This window comes from Pseudochaenichthys georgianus, chromosome 18 (genome assembly GCF_902827115.2).
Source record: "Pseudochaenichthys georgianus chromosome 18, fPseGeo1.2, whole genome shotgun sequence".
NCBI classification, from domain to species: Eukaryota; Metazoa; Chordata; class Actinopteri; order Perciformes; family Channichthyidae; genus Pseudochaenichthys; species Pseudochaenichthys georgianus.
In genome coordinates this window covers 23,907,839-23,926,677 of record NC_047520.1, presented here as the reverse complement: position 1 = coordinate 23,926,677, position 18,839 = coordinate 23,907,839, and the positions used below count along the sequence as shown (strand labels likewise).

General features: G+C 44.6%; 1 protein-coding gene across 4 annotated transcripts in view; it reads right to left on the bottom strand.

Annotated features, from left to right (window-relative positions):
- The window catches only part of afap1 (actin filament associated protein 1), a 216,257-nt gene that overhangs the window by 130,023 nt on the left and 67,395 nt on the right, over positions 1 to 18,839 (bottom strand). For 3 of the 4 annotated variants that reach the window (XM_034106373.1, XM_034106375.1, XM_034106376.1), the window contains exon 1: positions 15,479 to 15,693. The exons of the other annotated variant lie outside the window; for it this stretch is intronic. In XM_034106373.1, coding sequence (XP_033962264.1) covers positions 15,479 to 15,515 — 37 coding nt within the window. In that variant the 5' untranslated portion in view covers positions 15,516 to 15,693. Of the gene's footprint in view, positions 1 to 15,478; positions 15,694 to 18,839 lie in introns of those variants that run through there. 4 annotated transcript variants of the gene reach the window in all.

Here is an 18,839-nt window from a genome sequence, read left to right as displayed (position 1 = left end):
GGCCCAGTATGTGAACTCGCCTCACAGGTGCACATGCCAGGATAGAGGACATCAGACTCCAGAGAAAACTTGCTCGAGTCCAAGTCGTAGCGTACAAGTCGAGTCCGAGTCATCGTGGGGGAAACATTTACGAGTCCGAGTCCAAGTCATCGTGCGCGAGAATTCACAGGTCCAAGTCCGAGTCGCATCACGAGTCACTGTGCGCGAGAATTCACGAGTCCAAGTCCGAGTCACGAGTCCCGAAAATCGGACTCGAGTACTCCATCTCTGGTAAGTAGTAGTGAATGAATTATTAAGTATTAAGAAGAGAAAATAAAGTAAAACTGTGTTAGACTGTGTGGGATTGGTGGATTTGTGTGTCCGTCAAGGACATCTCAGCCGGCAGCCATGTTGGTCTGAAATGACCAATGGACATCGAGAAATCACTAAGGACCTACCCACCAAGAATAAAAAACATGAACCACGTGTCTCCCCTTAGTTTACGTCTGTGAGGAAGAGAGAGAGGGACAGAGAAAATGGCTAAACATTTTTTTACAGTTGCCGACTTCGCTAGAGATTTGTTTCACAAGCAGCAGTGAAGATAAAGCCTCAGAACCTGAAGTCTTCGACTCTTCTGAAGAAGTAGTTTCAGAGCCCAAAGGCTTGACGTTGTTGTTGTTGTTAGTTGGATGGTGGGAGATTCTAGCGAGAGATATGGATACAAAAAAGGTGTTTTAAACAGCAAGCCAAGCACACAGCTGATGCTGACAGCCCCGCTCCTGCCGCTGGCTTACGGCAGACCACGCTTGAAGGTTTGCCAGGGAGACGTCTGGACACGGGGTCTACGAGCAGCAAGCTTTCAACAGCGATAGCTAAATGGGTGGCGGTGGCTACAGCTTGCAGGACAATTAACATTGTGGAGGACGAGGGACTGTGTGAGATAATTCGGATCGTATCCAATGTGTCGACTGCACATCACAGCGCATTATTTTGACCCTAGGTGGGAACTTCAGTCTCATGCTTTGACTGTTATGAAGACAGAGGAGCGTCATTTTGCCGACAACTGTAAACAGGCTTGTCTGTTTGAGCAACTGGCTCAGTGAAAATAAGTAGACAGGGTTGGGAGAGAGTGTAAGAGAGAGAGAGGTTCCAGGTTGTTGTATTGAAAATATTCAGGAGAATATTTGTCATTGTTCAGAGGTTGTTGTGTTGAAAATATTCAAACATTTGCATAAAGCATATTTGTCCACTCATATGTTGATAAGAGTCTTAAAAACTTGAACAATATTCCTCTAAGGTACATTTAGAACAGATAAAAAATAGAGCGAGAGCGAGGGAGACTGACTGAGTCCTGTCCAGCCTCCCAAACTTTCTTTTGATGTGTGCATTGTTATTTGTGCTTGAGCAACATTTTACTTGAACTTTATTTCAAGGAACTAGTAATTATTGTCCTACATTTAAATGTGTTTTATAGAGATGTTTCACAGCTGCCTGGGCCTAGTGGCCCACAGGCGGCATCTATCCAGCAGCCAGAACATCCATCTGTGCCGGCCCCCAGGTCAAGATCTACCATGGCTCAAGGGCCTTCACCAGAGCCTTCACCACCAAGGACCAGCAGACCAGCATCAGCTGCCTCCACCTCCATCTCTGCCTGCCACCAGGTCAAGATACATCCATCCATCCATCCATCTTCTCCCGCTTATCCGTGGTCGGGTCGCGGGGGTAGCAGTTCCAGCAGAGAGCCCCAAACTTTCTTTTCCCTGGCGACATCAACCAGCTCTGACTGGGGGATCCCAAGGCGCTCCCAGGCCAGCGAAGAGATATAATCCCTCCACCTGGTCCTAGGTCTACCCCTTGGTCTCTTCCCAGCTGGACGTGCCTGGAACACCTCCCTAGGGAGGCGCCCAGGTGGCATCCTAACTAGGTGCCCGAACCACCTCAACTGGCTTCTTTCGACGCGAAGGAGGAGCGGCTCAACTCCGAGTCCCTCCCTGATGACCGAACTTCTCACCTTATCTCTAAGGGAGACACCAGCCACCCGGCGGAGGAAACCCATCTCGGCCGCTTGTATCCGCGATCTCGTTCTTTCGGTCATGACCCATCCTTCATGACCATAGGTGAGGGTAGGAACGAAAATGGCCCGGTAGACAGAGAGCTTTGCCTTCCGGCTCAGCTCCCTTTTCGTCACAACGGTGCGGTAAAGCGACTGCAATACCGCTCCCGCTGCTCCGATTCTCCGGCCCATCTCACGCTCCATTGATCCCTCACTCGAGAACAAGACCCCGAGATACTTGAACTCCTTCACTTGGGGTAAGGACTCATTCCCTACTTGGAGTGGACAGTCCATCGGTTTCCTGCTGAGAACCATGGCCTCAGATTTGGAGGTGCTGATCCTCATCCCAGCCGCTTCACACTCGGTTGCGAACCGATCCAGTGAGTGCTGAAGGTCGCAGACCGATGAAGCCATCAGAACCACATCATCTGCAAAAAGCAGTGGTGCAATCCTTAGTCCACCGAACTGCAGACCCCCCCCCCCCACGACTACGCCTCAAAATCCGATCCATGTATATTACAAACAGGATTGGTGACAAAGCGCAGCCCTGGCGGAGGCCAACCCTCACCGGAAATGGGTCCGACTTACTGCCGAGGACCCGGACACAGCTCTCGCTTTGGGAGTACAGAGATTGGATGGCCCTGAGTAGAGACCCCCTCACCCCATACTCCCGCAGCACCTCCCACAGTAACTCCCTGGGAACCCGGTCATACGCCTTCTCCAAGTCTACAAAACACATGTAGACCGGATAAGCGTACTCCCAGGCCCCCTCCAGGATCCTTGCGAGAGTAAAAAGCTGATCCGTCGTTCCACGACCAGGACGGAATCCGCATTGTTCCTCCTCAATCTGAGGTTCGACAATCGGCCTGACCCTCCTTTCGAGTACCTTGGAGTAAACTTTCCCGGGGAGGCTGAGTAGTGTGATGCCTCTGTAATTGGCACACACCCTCTGATCCCCCTTTTTGAAAAGGGGGACCACCACCCCGGTCTGCCACTCCTTCGGTACCGTTTCCGACTTCCACGCAACGTTGATGAGACGTGTCAACCATGACAGTCCCTCAACACCCAGAGCCTTCAGCATTTCCGGGCGGATCTCATCCACCCCCGGGGCTTTGCCACTGTGGAGTTGTTTGACGACCTCAGTGACCTCCCCCCGGGAGATTGGCGTTGATCCCCCGTCATACTCCAGCTCTGCCTCTAACATAGAGGGCGGAGTTGTCGGGTTCAGGAGTTCCTCAAAGTGTTCCTTCCAACGTCCCAACACTCCATCAGTTGAGGTCAACAACGTCCCATCCTTACTGTACACAGCTTGGATGGTTCCCTGCTTCCCCCTCCTGAGGTGTCGGACAGTTTTCCAGAACAACTTTGGTGCCGCCCGAAAGTCCTTCTCCATGTCTTCTCCGAACTTCTCCCACACCCGCTGCTTTGCCTCGGCCACGGATGAGGCTGCTGCCCTTCGGGCCTGTCGGTACCTTGCAACTGCTTCGGGAGTCCCCCGGGATAACAAATCCCTGAAGGCCTCCTTCTTCAGTCGGACGGCTTCCCTGACCACCGGTGTCCACCAGGAGGTTCGAGGGTTACCGCCCCTTGAGGCACCTAAGACCTTGAGACCACAGCTCCCCACCGCGGCTTCGGCAATAGAGGCTTTGAACACCGACCACTCTGGTTCAATGTCCCCAACCTCCACAGGAATGCCCGAAAAGCTCCGCCGGAGGTGTGAGTTGAAGGCCTCCTGAACTTGGGCCTCCTCCAGACGTTCCCAGTTCACCCGAACTACACGTTTGGGCTTACCAGGTCTATCCAGAGGCTTCCCCCGCCACTCGACCCAACTCACCACCAGATGGTGATCAGTTGACAACTCCGCCCCTCTCTTTACCCGAGTGTCCAAAACATACGGCCTCAGGTCCGATGATACGATAACGAAATCGATCATGGACCTTCTGCCTAGGGTGCTCTGGTACCACGTACACTTATGAGCATCCTTATGTTCGAACATGGTGTTTGTTATGGCCAATCCATGACTAGCACAGAAGTCCAGTAACAAACCACCACTCCGGTTCAGATCAGGGGGGCCGTTCCTCCCAATCACGCCCCTCCAAGTGTCTCCATCATTGCCCACATGTGCGTTGAAGTCTCCCAGCAAGACTAAGGAGTCCCCTTCAGGAGCCCCATACAGGACTCTTTCCAGGGTCTCCAAGAAGGCTGAATACTCTGAACTGCTGTTGGGTGCATAAGCACACACAACAGTCAGAGTTTTCCCCCCCATAACCCGCAGGCGTAGGGAGGCGACCCTCTCGTCCACTGGGGTAAACTCCAACAACGAAGCACCTAACCGGGGACTTGTGAGTATCCCCACACCCGCCCGGCGCCTCACACCTTGAGCAACTCCGGGGAAGAATAGAGTCCAACCCCTATCCAGAAGTAAGGTTCCAGAGCCGACGCTGTGCGTAGAGGTGAGCCCAACCAGATCCAACTGGTACCGCTCCACCTCCCGCACAAGCTCCGGCTCCTTCCCCCCCAGAGAGGTGACGTTCCACGTCCCCAAAGCCAGCTTCTGCCGCCCGGGTCTGGTCCGTCGAGACCCTCCGCTTTCACTGCCACCCGTCTGGCAGCGCACCCGACCCCATCGATGTTTCCCGTAGGTGGTGGGCCCGCGGGACAGAGAAGCGGAGGTGTTGCCCACGTTGCCTTTTCGGGCTGGGCCCGGCCGGGCTCCGTGGCAAGCCCGGCCACCAGACGCTCGCCGACGAGTCCTCCTTCTGGGCCTGGCTCCAGAAGGGGACCCCGGGCTTCCTCCGGGCCGGGTATCCTCACTTCTTGTTTTTCCTTTCATGAGGTCTTTTGAACCAATCTTAGTCTGGCCCCTTGCCTGAGACCAAGGTGTAGGAGGTGTATCTTGACCGAGGTCAAGATACACCTCAGCGCAAAGGCTCCACCACAGCCATCACCATCAACCCAGCCAGCAAGGAGGTCTCGTATAGCACTTAGTGTGCGAAAAAGTTATTTACAATATCAGACAAGTAGATCTTTCAATTGACTTGTCCGGCGGACAAGTGACATTTTTCGCCCTGATTTATTGATAAATTATTGATAAATTCAGTTTAAAAAAGGCTGAACTCATTCGCAAATTGTACATGTCCGCCATTGTTTGTTTAGAAACGTTAGTTTCGGTTCTGCTTGTCGATTCCTAAGGAAATGCATCTCGCCGCTTTCTGTACAGTTAGATGGGGGCGGGGCGGGGCGGGGTGGGAAGTGTAGCACAGTGGCCGGGTTGGGAAGCAAAACTCGGTTCCGAGTAGGAACAAATAATAATTGTCCGGTACCGAGATTAATAGGAGTTGTGAGGACAGGAGGCGAGGCCGAGCCCCGCGGACCGCAGCTCTCTCTCTCTCTATGCTCCGTATCAGCTGATCGCTGCATGGTGCAGCTCAGCGTCTCTCTCTCTCTCTCTCTTTCTACACACAGCTGCCCGTGTAACAGCCTCATCTTTGTCAAACTTTCTTATGTTCTTTCTCTAACACGCAATGAAGGTTATTAAGCGTTTTAGCTCCTGTGTTGTTAATATTGACCGCCATTTCCTTTATGAAGTGAAGCAGCCTCCCTGTCTGTGTCCTCACGCTGTCCTCACATCCCCGGACCCCCAGACTCGGAGGAGCACAGGGATGTCAGCAGGCCCGGACTGGCCATCGGGAGGACCGGGAGGTTTCCCGATGGCCTGGCCTGTTAAGTGGCCTGCTGGCCTGAGGATTTTTTTGTTATGTATGTATTGTGAACGCAACGCTGCGCAAATGTGGGTCTGACTCTGCCTCACAGAGTGTGACTGTCTGTCTACATGATGTGGCCTGCTGACATGACCACTTTCATACAGATCATACTAATGCCCTCGATTGGTCTCTGTGTGTCATTCAAGCTCGGGAGGGTGTGTGTTAGTGTATGTGTGGCGCGAACGAGTGAGATAAAGTGTGCGCACCGGTTACGTGTATTGTTGTTGTTAGCATCTGGTGCTAGCTAGCTGCGCTAACGGATATAAGGAGCTTTTTCAACAACAAGGTGGGGGGAGAGTCCTCTCCAGTCAGACTTAGGCCCATTCTCATTTCTCTAACTCCCCTTCTCGACTCCTATCCTCGACTCCTATCCTCGATACTTAGTCCCGCCCACAGGAGATGCGAGCGGAGGAGCCGAGGAGGGGAGCCGAGGAGAGAGGAGGGGAAGCAGCAGGCGGTTAGAGAAATGAGAACTCCTTTCCTGAGCGGTCATTTTAAAGAGATGTCCATTAATGATGACAGGAGGCACAGCAGCCCTCTGTCTGATGGACACGTGTTCGTGACCACTTGTATATTTTCTTTTAATTCATTCACAGTGCGGTATAATGAGACAATAACAGGCTACAGATGCGGACACACACACACACACACCCACATATATATTTATATAAATATATACAATTTCAGAATCAAACAGAGTACTCTCATAATAACGTAACACTATCAGAGACTGGATATATCCCCCCCCCCCTCTCTCTGGTCGCTACAATGAGGAAAATAAATTACGGGCCAAAAGTGTTATTTACAAGTTTTATTTACAAGTAAGCAGAGGACACCAAACCAACTGAGACCTGTCTGTCCGCTGCATCCATGCACTGTACAACACACGCACTTCCAGCTCCTAAAGCATATAATCAGGCTACAGCCGTTGTGTATTTTATTGTGAAGCACTAAATGGTTTAAAGAAATATCGACTCTTTGTTTGTAGATATCTACTAAACTAAAGCAAATAAAGAGAGTAGGCCTGTTCTACTGAGTGATATATATTATACACACTGTTCTGCTTTCTGCACGGACCTCACAACTGTTCTCTCTGTAAAACATCGCATCGCGATGAGAGCAGTTAATAAAATAATATCCAGGGGATGCATGCAGAGCTGTCATTGGCTGAGATAAGTCCGGCCGTGTGTCACGACTCTTTGAAACATCTCTGTTACTGGAAATGCATCCGAGAAGGAGCCGTAGAGGACCGTGGAGGACCCATCAGTGTATCCTCGGTTAGAGCTCCTCCAGAGAGCCTCCTCGACGCTCGATCCTCGGTCCTCGAAGTGCATTTAGAGAAATGAGATGTCCTTCAATATGGCGCGCTGAAATTCATTTCCGGGTCACTACCGGAGGACCGAGGAGTCGAGGAGTCGAGGAGGGGGATTTGATGAAATGAGAAAGGGCCTGAGAGACTGATAACTACAGCTCAGGTGAGGTAAAGGACTCTCTGAGTGTTTAGATAGTTAACTTAGTCTAAGTTATCTCTGTGGGTCTCAAACGGTTTGGTCACCATTTATGTAAACACATATTTCCATTTGAGGGGGGAGTGATTAGTAAAAATATGCATGAATAATAAAAAAAAAAAACGTTAACTAGGTAAAAAAAGGTAAGATAAACTATTAAAACTTGTTGAGAGCTAAAACTAGTCTTTGCTTCTGCCTCAAAGAGGAGCAGGGGGAGAGGCGGGAGACAGGTAAGGCTGGTTCAGGAGCACAGACACACTCACAACTATAAATGAACCAAAAACAAATACTAATGTTTTTTCATATTGGATATGGTATGTTATTGGTTATGGCCATGTTTTTGATTATTTAAATGTATACAGTTATGTTTCATATGTGTGTAGTCTCTTTATTTCCCCCTCAAAATGCACCAGATTGATGCATTTAAGTCCAACATTTAAAAACAAAACTTACCGGGGGGGCACGCCCCCGGACCCCCCTATAGGATTTGAGGTCCACCGCCACTTAAAATATGTTCACATAGATTCCTAAATAGATTTGCACATTTTTTTAAATAGTAACCCATGTCCATATGTTTATTCTGGGGTAGTAGATTTAAACTATAGGGCTATCACTATGGGCAGCAACGCTGTAAAAATTGACAAATAAATCCAGCAAAATGGCACACTGGTAGTGGCCTGGCTGGGTGTATAATTCCCGGCCGGACTTATTGTCCCAGTCCGGCCCTGGATGTCAGTATTGTTTATGAAGCAGGGTATAGAAAGTAGCTACATTATTGAAATGAAAATACTATTTATTTACTTTTACAAACAGTGAGCAGCTGGGCAGCTGCAGCATGTGTATTGCAGGACATGTGTAAGCGTGCACGCGTCTTTGAGTTGTAGAAAAGCGCTAGGCCTATAGGCTATAAATATAATGTATTATTATTATTAGGCCTATGTGTTGGACATGTGTAGTTGGACTCTGTCTCACAGGCAGGTTGCAGTGTAACATCAGAGGAGACTGGGCCAATTGTACATTCTCAAACTGCACCACTTAGAACTAACTAAACAATGTATATAATTGTATTCAATAACCGTAAGAAATCAAACAGTATGAAGTGATTTGTAAATAGGAATACAGATTTGACTTAATGTTTTCATAAGTATATTTTTCTCCCAGTTTGTCATGGGACTTATTTTTACCCTCTCAAAGAACCGGAATCGAAAAGCAGAACCGGAATCGTTAAAATCCAAACGATACCCAACCCTATGTGTGATGCAGTAAAATCTTACCGCTCACTTACGTTAGCGGTGTCGTAAAAAAACGTGGGGAAATGTTAAATATGATGGCGAAGAAGAAGATTCCAGTGGCCCCAATTTTTGTCCATTCTGGACAAGTGAAAAATGTATTCGGACAAGTAAATTGCCAAAATCACTTGTCCATGAACAAGTACTCTCTAAAAACTTTTTCTCACACTGACCCCCCACCTACACAGCAGCCCATGCACCATCACCCCCACCTACACAGCAGCCAGACCCACTATTTTGGAAGACAGACAAAGACCTTGACACTGTCTTGACATTCATAATGAATAGTTGGTTGAAAGTTCTGATGTTCAATATTGTAAATAGTGAGATTTTCCCGTTTCTTATATTTATATAAATTGTTGGCTGAAAAAAAAGTTTAAATGCTCAATTTGTATGTGTACACATCACATGAACCTTGGTATATAATATGAAGTCATTATTCAGTCCTAATGTATCTCAGTCCCTGCTGTGGTGAAAGTAGAGTGATAAACACCGATTTTACTCAAAATTCTAATTTAATTTGTTTCATTTTAGACATGAATTACACATTTATATACAGTGTAATTCAAATATTTGACTACTTTTGTGATCATAAGACTTTGGTAACCAAATCTAAAACACCAAAGCAATTTGATGAAATTAGTAAATTAGTGTTTTCACAAGAGTTTTGAAGATTTCCGAAAATCGTATGTCAAATGTTAAGCTTTAGAGCTACTAGCTCATCACACAGTGCTTTCAGGTGATACATTTGCATTTATAGGAAGACCAGAGATTGTCCTGAACATTTTGATATGTAACACATGGGGTGCCATGTTATAAGAAATACATTTAAAAGGTGATTTAAAGAAACATCTCAAATGTCAACGCGTGAGGCATGTCAAGGACCCTGAGCGTCTGAAGTGTGCTTTTTGTGCACTTTCGGGTCAATAATGTGGCATTTTTGGCAGATGTACTAAAGGTGTGCAGCTGCTGCTCTGAAGATAGATCAGGCTGAATTTAGAATGGGACTTAACCTGTTAAGCCCTGAGCCTGTTTTTCAGGTCTCAGGCTCGAAAATGACATTCCCAGAACAAATGACTATATTACATTACATTACATTGCATTTAGCTGACGCTTTTATCCAAAGCGATTTACAATAACGATATATTCCCTTTTAATAGGGTTACATTTATAATCTTTTTTCTCGAAGCAATTATAAACCTGTGAGTTGGATGTAGAGAAGTCAGAATCAATATAGATATTTTTTAATTTTAAAGTAAATTCAGATTGAACATAGTAAAACATTTAAATGATAGTGTCCGTCCAAAAAGAAAACATTACTTATAGTGAAAACCACCCTTGAATGATGGGATAGTAGACTAAGAGCTTTAGGAATCCAAACTATAACATATAAGTACCCTGTATCAAGATTGATGCAAAACAAGTGCAATTTGACCTTTTTAGAGAGATTTAGAAGAAAGAAAACCCACTTCTGGGGTCATTTAGGTGCATTTTCCATATCTCTGGCCCCCCTCGTTCGATTTTGATGATTGACATCTCTTTTTAACCGTTAGAGCCAATAGAACCAGAATTGTTTGTAATTTGTCAAGCTAAGAGATGTGTTCCTACAATTCAAGCATACAATTATGTCCCAGGAGTGTAGGGTTTGGGAATTATGGTAGTTTAAAAAAAAGCTCTCCTCCACTCTAGCTGTGACATCATGCACACTAATGCTGCGTTCACACTGGACGCGATGCGATGTTTGGGGGCGGCGCGATTACATGTAAAGTCAATGCAGAGAGGCGGACATACGCAAATTCGCTCCGACGGCGAGCATGAAGCGGTGGACGCGGCGCGAATCACGATTGAACGTTGCCGTAAAACGCGAGAGTTCAATTTTTTCAACTCGAGCGTTAAATTCACGTGACGCGTTCTCGCGGAAGCCAATCAGCGGTGAGGATCTCAGCCTGCCGTCACTGACGTTCAACCAGAAAACATCAGCCATTAGCTGTTAGCAGTTAGCACACAGAGCTCACAGCTCCTCATATCTGTTCAGAAACTGGACAAAAGTTAAACAAGTACAAACCACAGACTGTCTGTGTCATGGCGAATACAGTCTGTATGCCGTTGTTATGAGTGTGGAATGAGCATATACAACGTTAGCTTAGCCTGGTCGACCCAATCTTCATTCAGAAAACAAGCATTTTAAAAGGTTTTTCGCCTGCCGTCTGTCTGCAGACTTGTCAAGCATTAATTCATGGTTTTTACTAACCGGTATCAGTATGTTGTTACTTCGGCATCATTTAGAAACGTGTATTACAATTTAATCACCGTAAAATATGTTCATTTTGTTGTAGTTGTAGCTCCCGAGCCAGCGCGTCTTGTTTGAATGATGCGAGTAAACACAGCTGGCAGCCGCGGTGAAACTCGAGCGTTTAGAGCAGGGGTCTCCAACCTTTCTTCACCTGAGAGCTACTTTGAAAAAATGAAAGTGGCCAAGAGCTACTTGCATCGCATCGCTTACATTTATTCACAGAGCACTCATCAGTTGAATGAAGCTACTTTTGTGTGAAATCAATACCTAAAGCTTATCTAAAATCTTAACTTCACATCTAGGTCCAAAAAAACTACAATTTCATATTTCAACATATTAATATGGACAACATAGTAAGTACTTCACTGAAGATTCACATACATGTCCAAGAGCAAATTACAATGTTTTCACTTCTTATTATGGCCCACATAGTAAATACATCGCCTTAATCACCACCTTGCAAGCATCTTATGGCACATGTAAAATAAGTGCATTCACTCTTTTTCACAGTTAGTGAGATGACGGGCGCTGCATGGAGTCCACCTTAGAGTGGTCTGCTGGACCCACTTAGGTTCACTCTAATGGAGTCATTTATGTTCATCAGTCGGTTTTGTTCTGTATTTAGATTTCATTCATGTCATAAAAAGCTGCTTCACAAAGGGATGTATACAGAACCAAATAAAGCAGACATGTTCAGTGCTGCTTGGTGATGTTCTTATAGTTTTCTGGATCTACAAGGCTCCAGAAATGTTGTGAGTTTTGCTGAGACTTAAGCTGAACATGATTTTGGAGATTTATAACCTCCATCTCCACAGGATTGACACTGAACAGTGCAGCCATCTTTTCTTCTTCTTCGTGTTGACATGAAATTATAAACCATAATTAATCAATTGTAGGTATAGCCTCCCTATATCTGTGTGTGACGTTTTTCCATCTTCAAAAACAAAAAAATAATGCTTCTGCAGTCCAGCTGCAGCTTCTAGCAACGGTCTTCTGTTAAAAAAAGGACACTGAATGTCCTGAATGTGGCATCACACACATGACTTGAGTCTGAACGGTCTGAACACAGCAGACAAGGAGTATTTACAACAGCATTATAAAAACAAAAATAGTGCATGTGGGTGCTCACTTACATTCTCTGTCTTGCTGTTACATGAATCCCATGAATGTATGAGACTAAGTTAGCTTCATTATATCTCAATCAGTGGTTAAGTGAATAATACAGTTTCTATCGGGTCACTGTCAGCCTGTCACTCATTATTTTCAGGAGGGGGCGGGGCTTGGAGGAACGGAGAGGAGACGGTGATCGCAGAAGCTTTCCTCCTGCCTTCACAAACTTTACACAAGTATTTATCAACTGAAAATAGCAAGAGGACTTTCATACTCTGCAATCCAAGACTTGATTAAATCCACCAAAAACAAGACATTACGATAACGAGTGTTTTTCAAAAACACAAATCCCTCCCTGTGTGTCTCTGAGCCGCAGCGACACGGACTGATTCAGAGCGGGTCATTCTGCTGGTGCAGCTGGAGAAAGCAGACTGCTCCGTGTGTGGTGTCGCTGTGCCGCTGTCACGTCTGTTCCTTAATCTCTGTGTCACCGACCAATTTTATATTCGTGTGACAGAAACAATTCTAAAATAAAAAAACGTTATTGTCCGGCCGCGGTCGAAAAATCTAGAAGCAACGTTACTACGCTATAATCGATAATCGAGCGGGGAGCTACTGAAAAGCTGCCCGCGAGCTACCGGTAGCTCGCGATCGACGTGTTGGAGACCCCTGGTTTAGAGCGATGAGAGCGAAGCGAATATTCGCATCGCGTTCCGGTGTGAACGCACCATAAGCCTTAATGAGCTGCGCAATACACACTAATGTTAAAATCTGAAGAAAGCCTCTTTACCAAGCTCCAAACTAAGTTAAATATCCCAAAAAGTGTAAAAGATATGAAAAATCGGAAGAACAAGTTTTATAGCTGAAGGTCTTGTGATCATTTTAAAGTTGGAATGAAGTCTTTAGCTGAAAGTATATGGAAGGAGTAGCATTTGGCACACGGTGTAGGTAAAGGAGGATTTGAATGTTCCTCCCATTGAGTTACATGTTAAAAAAAGAGTTTAAAAAGCTGAATATTTCAAAAAGTATAACATATTTTGCAACCATGTGCTGAAAAGGCTGAACATTTTGACAGGTTTCTGTAGCTGAAAGTAGGCTGAAGTTATTCGACGGCAAAATATTGGTTGAAAGACGAAGAATAAAGATTTGAAGAACTATAGTGGAATGCTGTAAACCGGCTCGAGATCGCTAGAATTTGAAAATACACAACCGGAGAAAATCTGCCACTTCCTTATAGAGCCCCTCCTCCAACACACACGAACGCGCACATGACCAATGAGGGCACGAGATAAGTTTGTGCCCCGATGGAAGGCTGACAGGCAGGTAGGCCATCGTTTAGGGCTAAACGGATTGGTTGTACTTTTTACAGTATTACGGCTTCTACAGATGACATTTTTTTATGGATTTTTTGTCAAAGCACTTAAGGCGAGACACCCCAGGTGAATAGGGTAATTTTTTTAACTTAAAGGTATCAGCTAGAAATGTCTCCAGTTAATTACTTACAATAAGGCAATTGTCTTTTGTATTACAAGTTTTCTGAAATAGCATGTTTAAATATACAATTATCCATTATCTCATTAAATATGCACATATTTTAACACATTTCAGGAATCGAAATCTGAACTTTGGATAAAGCCAGATTCAAAATTATTGTTTCATTTTGTAGTCATATTAGTATCAAAGGCTTTTACAGAAGGGATATTGGATATCTCTTTTTATCACTCCATAAATCAGAAAATACTGTCAACAGCCCTAAAATATCAATTTTCGCCATGTTTTTAGGTATACAATGTTGTATAATTCAGGCTATGAATGATATATGAACAAACCCTTCTGTAAAAGCCTTCATAATATTGATAGGAATATAACTGGAAGGTTTGGTGTATCTATATGCTACTGAAGTTGAAATTTCGAACTCAGAGTAGGAGAAAAAACTCATTTTGAGAAAACGACCTTTAAAGATTGCAGTGAGGCGCTAGCTAAACCCTCCTGTTCTTTGGATGATAGCTTGCGCCTCAACGCACTCTGTGAAGGTATTTCATGTTCGGGGTCATTTGTTTTTTGTATAACCTTGCTTCGTGCAAGTGACAATTGTTGTCGTGTTCTCTGTGAAAAAAAATGTCTCCGTTCTTTTGCCATTTTGAGATTTCAATTTCTAGCGGAAAGCTAACCAGGAAGTGTTTTAGCACACCACGTGAACGAATCACGTTATCAGAAATTGACACCAGCCAATGAGATTTTGTTTCTTGGTTTAAGACCCCTTTGTGCTTAAACGATTGGTTGCTGATACAAAGGAAATGACCATATTTGGATCCGATGAGATTGTGCAGGAGAGACACAGCTTTCCAGCGATACCTCTGTTGACATGGTGCACACAGCGGTCGCGGTACTTTATATTACGTTAGAATGCTAACTTTTGGTGAATTTAGGATAAATCTACAGACGCAAATAGACAAACTATAGTAAAATAAACACTTAAATGTGTATTTTGTACGTTTTCCTTCCAAAAGCCTGAAAGAAAACATGTTATAGAATCAAAATAGCACAAAATCTCAAAATTGACCAGTACTTGAAAAACGATGTTTTTGCCTGCCGTGTCTCGCCTTAAGATATTCATTGCTATCGGGATGTTAAGAGCATTCCATGGAATATAACAAAAAGTGTATCTCGAGCCGGTTTCTGAAACTTACAGTACATACCCCACCTTTAAATGATGTGTGTGTGTCTCTGTATTCCTGATGATACACTAAGAGAATGAGCTCATAGTGCTGCTGATCACCATAAGCTAAACAGTCTGTATATTGCATTACATTTGTATAATGTAAGCTTTGTTGTTACTTTGCCTGTGGGAATAAGAAAAAAATAGTTAGATATTCTGAATATTATTTTATCTATTCCACCACTAGCTTAATCCCAAATAATGTAGAGGTGTGTTGTAGGTGCCTTAAATAACCCCTTATTTTATCGTGAGATGTATTTTTATGTTCATATAATAGTGATTTCAATGCCACCCCAAAATGATCACTGGTTCCATCCTGGCCACCCCACTGAAAATGTCCTGGCTCCGCCACTGAACATAATGTCGACCAGAATCAGCCAGGAAGTATATGAAATATCCTAACGGGAGTTTTCCAGCGCGTGTAAGTGTCCGTGCGTTTGTGCACGCGGGCTTTGAGCGATGCACGAACAGGAGATAGGCTACAGCCTGGTCTAAAGCATTTCATACTCATATCATTAGCTGACTTTTTGCACTGAAAAAACGGTTAGCCTACGTTTTAAAGAAAACGGAAAACTCAGAGTAGGCTCAAACATATGATGATATGAAGTTCCGCAGAATATACCAAAGGGATACCGAACCAAACTGGTCTTGAGTTCTGAGGTACCGGTCCCCGCAGACTCCCACGGAAAACAGGCTTCAGTAAAGGAGGGTGTTGAGGAACTGGTAATAACGTCTATATTACGGTACAGAGAGACAGACTCACCCCTGTTGGAGCCGAACAGAACCGGGTCGCTCCTCATCGTGAAATCCGTCTCATCTAATCCGGAGCAGGCAAGTGCCCAGCGGCAGCAGTAACTCCACACACGGACTTTAACACGCTTTATGCTTCAGTTCCAACTTTTACGTATTCTTTTTTTCTATCGAACCGGCCACTGAAACCTTCCTCTGCTCCTGCAACTGCTCTCTCCTCCTCCCTTCTTTCCTCCTCCCCTCTCTGATTCCACTAATGTCTCTCTACCCCTCGCGCTCTCTCTCCAACAGACTGGCCGTTTCTCAATCGCGAGGATGCTGGCTTGGTAGTCGCTTCCTTCCAAGTCGCTTCCTTCAGAAACGAAGCAAGTATACTTCCAAGCCACGGCTACAGAAAACGAAGAAGAATGGAACAGGCTAACAAGTGTGCCACTCTCTCTAACGGTTTCAACATAAACTGTACCAAAAATAAATACGTCACGATGTCTATCTAATTATGAACTTGCTTTACTTTCACGGAACACATTTTTGGTGATAACAAACAAATGTAACAAAGTAACATATTTACCAACACATGTTCTACGCCACTACACTTACATTTATGAGTGCTGCGTCGGTTCAGCCATTCTCCGCAAGGGTTTTTGAAATTGGTCCGTGCGCAAAGCATTGTGGGGATTTTAAGGACGCGAAGTCTACCCATGTGCAGCCTCGAAATTTCCCCCAAACCAAGGATGCGGCCTCGGTGGAATTCCAAGTATGCTGGAGATTGGAACAATCCTTCGGCGGCACTCGATGACGTAGCATCCTTGAAATATTGGCTTGGAAGCCAAAATTCTCGCGATTGAGAAACGGCCACTGCCTGCATGGATACATGCTGCGTTTGAAGACCATCGTACATAACATAGTTCACAGCTTGCTTGGTGGATTTTACCACGGGTCAGCAGACTAGGTTTTAGAATGAATTGATTGTATTAAGTATTTTATAATAACAGAGCATGTTGGTGCTGCATTAAATAAATCAGTATATTTCTGCATGAAAAAATATGAAACTAATAACAGTTTAAAACAATGATATTAACATTGCCGGGTTTATTCATTCTTCTTGATATTGAACAAAAAATACATTGTCCAATTCGCTGGATATCTAAATCTAACCTCAGTGCATTTGAAAGCAGCGTTTTCCTCCTCTCTGTCTCCATGGAGAGTCTATAACAGCAGTCTTACATTTGTTTTACGTTTGTTTCAGTTTTTGTATAAATATACTTCATTACATGTATTGGATATACTATGAGGGAATTGGATTTACCACAGAGTGTTAAATGTGAATAAGGAAAGCATGAAATACATGACAGTAACATCACAAAGCTATAAACAAATATTTAGAATAAATTACATACGGTTATTGGTGAGAGCTGTAACCACACCAAAGCATTGGGACAGCCTGGACAGGCTGTTAGACAATCACTGGGATAACACGTAGACAAAGGCAACCATTCAAGCTCACTTTTTTTCCCCTCACATTATGAGAACATGCAAACTCACACATAAGGGCTGAAGCCTCCCAACAGGTTTGAACTCTTGCTGCGAGGGAACACCGTGCCTTCTGTAATTATTAGCGTATTATCATAATTTAAACTACCCAAGCTAATAACTGCTTCCATTAAGTGGTTCATTTTTTATTTAACATAAAAAAGTTGAGATAAGTAGACAGTGTTCATGGTCAGATTACCTTATTTTGGTGATGCGTTACCTCGTAACAAACACCCCTCACTTTCCACCCTAAGTAGAATCTAAGCACACACATGATTTAACTATACCCTAGCCAGTGATAACAGAACAAAAAAGCACTGATGAACTATTAGACCAACAGGGCATCAAATGAAAAATTGCAATGGCAAACATCCACATACAAATACAAATACACACATACACACAAGATTTTTGGTCAGAAAGATCTTTAGAGGTGCCTGTCAAAAGACGCTTGGCTAATCCAGATTTAATCTTCATTAAAACTCACTTTGCTGGTCTGAAGAATTTGGCCTAAAAAAGTGAGCTGAGATGAAAACACATAGGGAGGATGGGTTGGGCTGTTTTTATGGCAGAAGAGAGTGGCATTCCTAACAGCCCTGTTTATTGTATTGCACTGCAGCAGTGTGCAGGTCAGATGACCCTACATTAGGGAATAGCAGAGGATAAATCCATTGGGAGGATTTCTGCTTGAGCTATAAGAGTCTTATCAGGGAAATATATGACCATGGAGCAGGAGTGTGTGGTGGGCGTGTGTGTTGAAATAATGAATCGTGAAAGAATAGATGGATTGCAGTGAAAAAGCATGTGTGTTGTAACTCTCATATCCTTTATTAAATTCTCCATCAAATGAATAATTATGTGAGCTCAGTGCGCACAGGCACACACACACACACACACACACACACACACACACACACACACACACACACACACACACACACACACACACACACTTTTCAAACTGATAGATTTTTGGCACTGTGTCGACTCAACAGTGACGTCAGTGTTTGGCCCCCTGACTGAGATTACATTTAATAGAGATTGAGATACTGTAATAACTTGGACTCCTCCTTATTAGGGATGCTCCAATCGCCAATTGTGGGGCCGATCGCCGGAATCAGTATCGGCCGCCGATTCGATCGAGTAGGCGGGGCCTATGGGGATCTTCCATTTAAAGTGATGTTTAAAACTCAGTTAATGGCGCTCATTCACTGGTGCTTCCACAAACAACAACCAACATAATTATTACATTCAAATGAAGTACATTATTCAAGTTTACATTAACTTTGGAAAAGGGCATGGCCTTCAAAAATACTTGGTAGGTGATTGGATTAATCTGTCTATCACCTTCTATCATGGGCCACTTCTGATTGGTTAACAATGGCTGGTACATGTGGAGCACAGCACTTCTGATTGGTGTGGATGACTGACACACAAGAAAAAAAAGCCTTAAGCTCACTGACACTGATCCAGTAATGAGTGACCCGACAGTAAAGAATAAATATATGTATAACTAGTTTAGCTTGTTCCAGAGGTAGATCAAATAGCTAAGTGTGTTAGGTCTAACTCTTCGTGTGTGTTTTGCTCCGCTCACCGGTCCGTCACAGCGGTGGAGCTGCAGGATTTCTGCTTCACACACGTTGCATACCGCTCCGGTGAAGACATTTTGGCGAGCTTGTTTTGCCGCGCACAGAGAAAAGTGTCATGTATTTTACGTCATCATTTTACGTCATGTGATCGGCTCTCGCGATCGGCTCTCGCGATCGGCTCTCGCGATCGGCTCTCGCAATCGGGCATTGTTAGAGAGCACCGATCGATCGGCAGAGTGAGTATCGGGCGATGTC